Source organism: Podarcis pityusensis (assembly GCF_964106645.2).
Source record: "Podarcis pityusensis genome assembly, chromosome: 4".
NCBI lineage: Eukaryota > Metazoa > Chordata > Lepidosauria > Squamata > Lacertidae > Podarcis > Podarcis pityusensis.
Window position 1 is genome coordinate 19,736,112 of NC_138027.1, and position 8,846 is coordinate 19,744,957.

Consider the following 8,846-nt stretch of genomic DNA (forward strand, 5'->3'; position numbering starts at 1 on the left):
CAAACTTACATGGTGTATCAAATTTTTTTCAGAGAAAAAATTACTCAGAGCCCCCCTGGAAATATCTCCTCTTTAAGGGAAAGGGTTTTGCTAGTGCCACAGCCTGCCTGCCTGCCATTGGCTAAATAGGCAGACATGCACTTCCTAGAAGTGAATAAATCACAATGAATCTGTGCCTCCACTGCTAAACCGTATTTTGTGCCGTTAGAACCTGTTGACTCCACAGTTCCATCTCAGGATCACCTTCCTTGCCTTCCCTTGGCAATTTGTATCAGATATACTTGGAATATGTATGTGTAGCTCTGAACCATTTTGCAAATGCAGCTCTGAGATGAGATTCTAGACTAGAAGGAGGAATTGTATTTGTACTCTTACATAGGTATGCCCAGAGTGGCTGGGGCAACCCAGTCAGATGGGCGGCATATAATTAATAAAATAATAATTGTTATTGTTATTGCAGGATTTGCATTAAAATGTGTGCTGGGACAATGTGAAACAAAGGTGAAATGGGCACCCTTCTGGTTGTGCATAGTGTGGATGCGTGTTCTTGCCTGTTCTTTAGTGGTGCCGATGGATTTTGAACTTTGTACACAGAATATACTAACGCGGCTACAACTTGGTCGGCAGGAATTGGCTCTTCGCAGTCAGCTTCCCAGCATGGAACAGGATGGAGTTCCGCAAAATCCAGTGTCCTCTCCTGGAATGTCTCAAGAACTGAGAACAATGACCACAAATAGTTCGGATCCTTTTCTTAACAGGTTAGTAGCTGTAACTACAATTGGTGGTTTTGCTTTGCAAAAAAAAAGAGAGAGAGAGAAAAGATTCTGTTTGGTGCATGTAATCGTCTGTTTGGAACATCTGTCTTTTCCAAGAACCACAGCTGTAAATGAATCTTTCCTTAAATGGAAAGTCCAGATTTTGTTTTGTTTTGCTTTGTTTTTTAAGTTGAGGATTAAAAGCTGTCTCCTGCAGGAGGAAGTCAACTGTTCAGACTTGTAGGAAGGGTTCGTCTTCAAAGTCATAACATGTTTGCCCCGGCGCAAGTCAATTGATGAACAGCCATTTAGAATTACTGACTCAGAAAAGCTTTTCAAAAGTTTAGCAAGGAGATCTAACGTTGGGCTCACTTTAAGGAGTTTCTGCAGCAGCCCTGGTTCTATTTTTATCCTTTGTAGCATTTACAGAGGAAACAGTGATAAGGTTTTTACATATCAAGTTGCAGAGCTTACAGGCTAACAGGGTTTTTTGGGGGCATTCATTTGTGCAGCCTGTTCAGATAGATCCTTGTGAACTGTTTTGTGCATCTAATTTAAAGAAATGTTTCTAGCCCTCACTGTTGCAAAGATACGCTTGAAAACGGTAAATATAAAGATTTCAGGAGCTCAGAAAACTGGGGATATATGTATATAAGTTTTCTCCCGACGTCTTACACTGAGGACATGACATTCAGAGGCCTGATTTAAGTTTTCTCAGTCATAACCACATTTGCATATATTGCAGTAGAACTTCCTGGTGTCTCAACAGCCTAATCGATTTCATTGACTATAGGACGTTGGCAGTACCAGATGCCAGGATAGTGTAAATTGTTGCCTTAATCTTCCTTCCCACACACAGGATGTGCAGATTATATTCATTACGACTGAATATGCAGACTTTCTGTCGCTGGTGTATGTTACAATGTACTCCTGCTATGGTCAATAACTCCAGAGCATAAATGTGGATATTGTAGCTTATAGCATTTTATGTGTGTGTTGAAAGGTCTAAAAGCAATTTTTGCATTATTTAGTTCAGGGATAGCAGACCTTTTTTTCTACGAAGAGATGTTGAGTCTTCCCTTTTCTCTCTTTCTGCCACTTCCTTTCTCTTTCTTTCTTTCTTTCTCTCCCTCTCTCTTGTCAGGTGGCTCTAAGCAATGATTTGAGAGTTGGGGGATGTAGGAAAGAATGACATTCTTTTCTCTGACTGCTTCCTTCTCCCACTTAGCTTTTGGGCAGCTTTTCACATTCCATCCCTGTAGGTGGGGCTACACTGAGTTGCAGCAGCCTCACAATACGTTCTTTAGGGTCCTGTGGGAGGGGGTGATCCCAGCAGACTGGCTCATCCCCTCTACGCAGCAAAAGTAAGCACATTGCCCACTTCTCGGCTGGCATCCGACCAAATGCTTCCACCAGTGCAAGGACTTTTGGATGCGCAACAGAAGTTCCTGTCCATCTTCCCCGCGCACCTCCCCAAATCTGCACCAGAAAGCGGGAGTTAGCGGGAGGAACCCAGAACCGATTTAGGGGAAGAATGGGAAATGAGAGGGAAGGGGAGCTTAAAGTCCTTGCACTAGTAGAATCACTTTGTTAAATAACTCCCAAGCTACATTGACTTGGTCTCATTTTCCTTCTGCCACAGCATCCTGAAGCCTGAGCGTTCTGAGAGTCTGGAGCAAGCCTGTAGGGACCTGCCTTTTTGTTACTTGAAATCTGTGTCCCTCATGTCTCAAGTGTGTTACACACACATTTGGGATCCTTTTTTTTTTTAATTGGAGGGGGTGCTACTTAGGTCTGGAAGATGTGAAATATCAGTTATTTTTTTAGGGAAATACATAAAGTGCTGGCATATCCTAAGGATCCCAGGAAGAGACCTGTGTCCCCACACCAATTACCAGCCTCATTCTCAGGGAACCCCCCCTTCTACCCCCCACCTCTCTTTTTGGTTCACAATCTCTAACCAGTTATGAAATCCACATCCCAAACCTGCCTCTCCCCATCACCACAGGTACCATACCTTGACCAAACTGTATCTACAACAACAGCAAAAAAACTTGGGGCTGGATATTTCACTTGAACAGCCTGAACAAATTGTTCCAAAAAATGCCGGGTCCTTTTTAGTGTTAGCTTTAGGCATGGATGCATGTGATAGGTAGATAGATGATAGATAGATAGATAGATAGATAGATAGATAGATAGAACTTTATTCGCATTAGCCAAGGCCATAGCAACCGTAAAACATTACAGTATATGCAGAAAAGGAAATTTGATATAAGAGCACAATTTAAAGTCCTGAATCAGCAGTCAGTTAGTGGTCCTTATTCTGATTGCCCCTGCTATGAGCCTAGCAACCTTTGCTGTTATCTGCTCATTTTGATCTGATAGAAGAAAGGACATTGTGGCAGTGGTTGAGCGCCCTGGGATGGTTAGTACGAGTTGGGTGATGATCTTGTTCCTCAGGTTTTTGTAGAGAGTACAGGACAGGAGGATGTGTGCCGCTGTTTCGGTGCTACCTTCTCCACAGGGGCAAAGGCGTTTCTTAGGCAGGATCTTTTGGAATCGACCCTCAAGTACCGCAGATGGCAAAACAGTCAAAGCACGTCTGTATTTTGGAATAATAAGTTTGTGCAGATATGGGGCCAGAGAATCAAAATGGAGAGGTGGAAAACCAAGGGCAGAATTTCCTTATAGTGACCAGGTGGTTCTGATGCTTGATATCTTTTAGACGTTGACCAATTACACTGTTTGCTTTAGTAGGGCCTATAGTGAGTAGGTGTTGTGGGGATAGGCCACAAGAGTGAAGTTTTTGATGGACGGTTTTAAGCCAGGCACTTCTATGGGAGTCTTGAAGTAGTAGGGATAGTAAACCGGGGGGATTTGAGTTTAGGCGGAGCCAGAAGTTAAGAGTTCTTTGCCAAGTCTGTACTTCTATTGAAGAGAGACTTGCCTCATGGATGCCTGTGCTTTTGTTGTTGTTGCAGGATTGAATATTCCGTGGAGAATCGAGAAGCCAAAGAAACTTCTTTTTCGTTTTTTGTAATGTCTTTTTTTAAAAAATGTGAGAACAGAATTAAACTTGCCTTTATGTTTGGGGTAATGAGTGCTTCAGTGTTCTTGGTTAAAACTAAGATGATTTCCCCTTTACAGTGGAACTTACCACTCGAGAGATGAGAGCACAGACAGTGGCCTTAGCATGAGCAGTTACAGCGTCCCCAGAACTCCAGATGACTTCCTCAACAGTGTCGATGAAATGGATACAGGTTTGCATCCTTTCCTTCTAATAGAAATCTTGAGATTTTTTTCTTTTTTGGTAGCTTGCCTGACTAGTAACAGAGAGAGAGAGAGAGAGAGAGAGAGAGAGAGAGAGAGAGAACTTCACTTCTAGGTAATGTCAGAATTCTCTTATGCCCTGTTCCAGGGGACAAGATCCAGTGGGTTGAAGTTACAGGAGGGTGGGCTTCGGCTGAACATGCAAAGGTTTTTAATGATAAGAGCAGTTTAATAAGGGAAACAGTTGCCTAGGAGGGAGGTGGGTTGACCCTTTGCTGGAGGTTTACAGTAGGTAATCTTGCTTCTAGCTTTTGTTTGTTCACTTAAATATTTTTAAAATATTTTTTAAACAATGCATCATATATAATTTAATATTAAGGTTGATGCGACTCTTTGATTGAATTGTGAATATGAGTCCGTTACTCATAGAGTGGTTCCCACCATCCCTGTGGGAAATACCTGTCCTATGCATTTGCTGCCAGGTGTGCAGATGGCCTGCCCTATGGTGCTACAAGACAGCAGGGGTGTGTGGCGTTTGTGCACAGAGGCCCATGGCCTGGCTGCGGCGGACTCACACATACCGCTGTAGACTATTGGCAAAATCACAGTAAATTAGGGAAGGGTGGCACACACTTATGTACTGGATTTGCATGCTGTCTTGTATTTTAATCTTTTCTTACAAGCTGCTTTCCAGAAAGGTTGTCCATCACTACCTTTTCTCCTGGTCTGGCCACCGGAAGTTGTTTGTTTGTTTTCTTAAAACCTATGTTGCCCATATGTTGAGTGCAAAGGTTAATGAAGAGAACATGTCAGTCGAGAGTCTTTGGAGATGTGATGCAGCTCGCTGGCTTCCGTGTTGGGACCAAGTCCTCAAATTTCTCCAGCTTACATGACGTTAGATGATCTCTTTCCGTGAATGTGATGTTCCTGTTTTGCATTCCTTCTGCATCCAGGTGACACTATCAACCAAAGCAACATACCCTCCCACCAGAACCGCTTTCCAGATTACCTTGAAGCCATTCCGGGGACAAACGTGGACCTTGGGACGCTGGAAGGAGATGCAATGAATATAGAAGGAGAGGAACTGATGCCAAGCCTACAGGAGGCTTTGAGTTCCGACATCCTTAATGACATGGAATCCGTATTGGCAGCCACCAAGCTAGATAAAGAAAGTTTTCTTACCTGGTTATAGGGGCCTCAGGGAGATGGAGTTTGAAATCTTGGAAGGATCTAAGGAGATAAGACACGTACCTGATGTTGAAAACAAGCCTGTACGGCAACGGCTTCTTGGCTTATGATCAGAGAGGAAAACAAGTAAATGAACAAAATACTCCAGATTCTTTTTCATTCAGTGTTTTGTTCCTCCTTGTCCAAACGCTGCTGTTTTACTGCTGACCTCTTTCACAGTTGACTCTGAAGAATTAGATGTTTTGTTTTATCCTTTTATTTTTATTTTTTATTTTTGCTGTTGCAACTACTGTTCCACATGGTCGTAATGGAGAGAGGGAAGGATGGGGAAGTAGCGAGGGCCCTGTTTTGGATGATGACTGCCATTCCTTTTGTCCTGCTATCTGTTTTGTATGCCATCTTATCTAATAATGCAGATGTTTTATGAATTCAACTCTGCACATCCTTTCTTGTAGCTGGCTATGCTTTGCTTGGAGTTTTGCTCTTTTGCCTGTGGCAAGCTGCAAAAAAACCCCCATGACTTACTGGTCCAGTAAGCCAAAAATGATGTATCTGATAGAATAGAAGTCAATACGGATTTGGAGATAAGGATCAGAAGAAGGCCGAGATCTTACTATTGGGCACAGTCCATCAGACACTATGGCTGCTTGATCAACATTGAAAGGAATGAAATATGCACAGCAGTGATTTTTCTATTGGATTAAGCCCATCATTATCTACTTAAAAGTTCTCTTTATTAGCTTGTTCACATTTTATGGCACCATAATTGATTCATTTTACACACAAAAAATCATTAGAATCTTGATTGTTGCCTCTTATTTTAGATTTTTTTTCAAATTCTAGGCCTTCTTTTTAAAAATATATATATAGCAGTAGGTTAAGAAGTTAACTGTTTTCAGTTTTGTGGTTTTTTTGTTTCATATTTTTAAATAATGAAAACTAAATTTCCTGACTTCACCTAGTCTTATTTAAGTCTGAAATGGTTGACTTTTTTTTATACCTAACTAGTATAGCCAGATAGCCAGTGAATATCTATAGTTCTATGTTTTGCTTATAACTTTTTAAAAGATAGCTTTGAATGTATTATTAGATTAAAGGACCGGTGGCTTATCTTTTGTGCCTGTACCAGAATTCAAAGCAAATTTTAAAAGTTGGAACTCCTACTGAACACTATTCCTAAATACACTTATTCGTGCCAATAATTTCAGAGGAATTTACATCCATCAAAATGTTTTTAGGACTTCCGCTTAAAAGTGACCAACCTGTATGGCTTTTATTCATGAGTTTTAAACACAGCAAAAAAAAAAAAGTATACTATGGTTCTTCATCATGGGACAGCTCTTGCCATTTTTGAGAGAGCTTTTTAAAATGTTGATGAAATTGGTGGCTTGAGATTCTAAAGTCCCTGATGGATAAAAACTGAGATGCCTTCGTATAGTTAGTTTTATGATATCACCTGCACTGTCATCTTGAGTTTACAACACTAGCAACATGAACACTAAAAGTTAAGGTGCATTCAGAAGCATACTGATGAATAAGCCCTTGGTGCATATAGAAGATTGTAAAGATATGTGTTAGATTGTAACGTGAGCAAGTAGTAGTGTATTTTAGTAGTAGAGATTAGCACTGAAGTCGAGGAGCCGAGTACATCTTGAAACCATGAACTATTTTTACCAGAAATGATTGTCCTCGAAGTTGATTGTAGGAATTGTGACGTTTTCCAAAGAGTATTTTTAAGTGAACAAAATGAGCATGAATCAATGTTACAGTATAAGCTATGAAGTTTTGGTTTTTTCCGTAATGCGTTGGCACCAGCTAGTACCATCTGGAGCTTTCAACATTCCCATTCATTCATTGTCCTTATTTTCAAGGGTTTATAACCTGGCCATCAAAAGACCGTTCAGGCTGAAACTTTGCGTGTTAAGTTTTAATGTCAACAATATCTCCTAGGTTCATTTTACCCCACTCCCTAGCTGACGAGTGGGATGAAACCTAAAAGCAAAGCTTTGGCCAAGAGGCTCAATGGCTCCCTTCCGCAACATCATGTTAACTCCTAAGTCATTACTTGTGACATAGTCGTAAGAACACATCGCACTCCCATTAAGAGGATTCCTTTATTCCTAGTCTCCCCACATTTTTCCAAAGATCCTTTCAAAAGGCAAACTGACACAAAATACAATTGGACTTTAGCAGTTGTATAAATGAAGAGAAGTTGGACATTGAGCGTTCCTGCTTTTCGGTGAGCTCATTTATATCCAGATATTGGAGGACCACTTATATCTGTTTTGAGCCTCAAGTAGAAATTGCTGAATTCCTATCCTGGGTATTGCATAGAAGTGCACAGAAACAGTTTCTGTTTGCTTTTCTTGGTCACAGCTTTAAGGTTGGAACTTTTTAATTATTATTTTTTTCCTTGCTGTACATACACTACACAGCTTATACTGTATTCGAGTAGCACTGCTGGAGAGGTACCGACATAAAACTGGGAATTCTTGAATTTCTCTTAACACTAAACCGTTTATGTAGTACTTAACGCAAGTTACCTTATAAGCCTCTTCATTCGATGGGAAATGTGCCTTAGAAATTATTTGTACCGTTAACAGGAGAAGAAAAACAAGCCAGTCTAGATTTTTATTCAGATTGATCACTTGACAGAGTGGCTTAGCTTTTGTGTGTGTATTGAAATGCAGAAAGAAAGAAAGAAAGAAAGAGAAAGAAAGAGAAAGGAAGGAAGAAAAGTGTTATGAGTAGTATTTTGTATTGATTGGTGTATATATTTAAACAGATCACTGTCCTAACTTTATAGCTTCGAGATTTTTTTAAAGTACAGTTATGTTCAGATTGCAATGGAAGCTTATGAATTCTTGTGTATGTCTGACAGCATAACTTCTTTGGAATGTGTACTGTTTCTATAAATCATATGGATCAAAAATTGTACCAATCAGTGTTGGAGCTCAAGCAATGCAAAAGGTGAAAAGACAATTTTGGAGTGATTAACGGTAACTTAGTTTTTGCACATCTGGAGAATCCATATTAAAACGACTTCACTTGCAATCATAGTGGGATTTTTTTTATACAAGATGCAGGTGTGCGTGTGCGTGTGTGTGTCTAAAACGACACTTTAGGGTGAAAAACTTCCATATTTTAAAATGTTTTCTATTAGAGAACTCTGAAACTCAACTTTTGCAAATATATATAAAGTTATGAATGTTATATTTTCTTTATAGAGCATGCCTCTGTTAGGTACCGTAGTAAATTCTGTTACATTTTCTTTTATGTAATACGTTTTTTCCCCATTGCTTTTTTGTTTTACATGATACAAATATATACTTTGCGCTTACAGTGTCTTGTTTGGTTTTTCCACATTTAAACATACCGAAATGCAGAGGCACGAGGAATTTTGTACCAGGTCTTTACAGCTAATGCAGAATCCTTAGACGTTTAATACTTTTTTTTTATAAAAAAGCAATCAAATTTTACATATCCATGTTTGTCAAATTCTATAAACTGTTTGCTGGCAGTCACCATTTTTATATTGTACAATCAGCCAGCCCAGCCTCATTGGCTTGGGGGGGGGGCAGTACATGCACACATGCAAGTCTTTGGATAAGGTCTCTTTGACCAAGGACAAGT

The 8,846-nt window shown here is 40.1% G+C and overlaps 1 protein-coding gene across 8 annotated transcripts in view; it reads left to right on the forward strand.

Annotated features, from left to right (window-relative positions):
- The window catches only part of YAP1 (Yes1 associated transcriptional regulator), an 80,577-nt gene extending 72,024 nt beyond the window's left edge, over positions 1 to 8,553 (forward strand). For all 8 annotated transcript variants that reach the window (XM_081002191.1, XM_081002189.1, XM_081002192.1 and 5 more), the window contains 3 exons: positions 628 to 758; positions 3,903 to 4,015; positions 4,979 to 8,553. In XM_081002191.1, coding sequence (XP_080858317.1) covers positions 628 to 758; positions 3,903 to 4,015; positions 4,979 to 5,217 — 483 coding nt within the window. In that variant the 3' untranslated portion in view covers positions 5,218 to 8,553. The remainder of the gene's footprint in view (positions 1 to 627; positions 759 to 3,902; positions 4,016 to 4,978) is intronic.
- Positions 8,554 to 8,846: the final 293 nt, after the last annotated feature.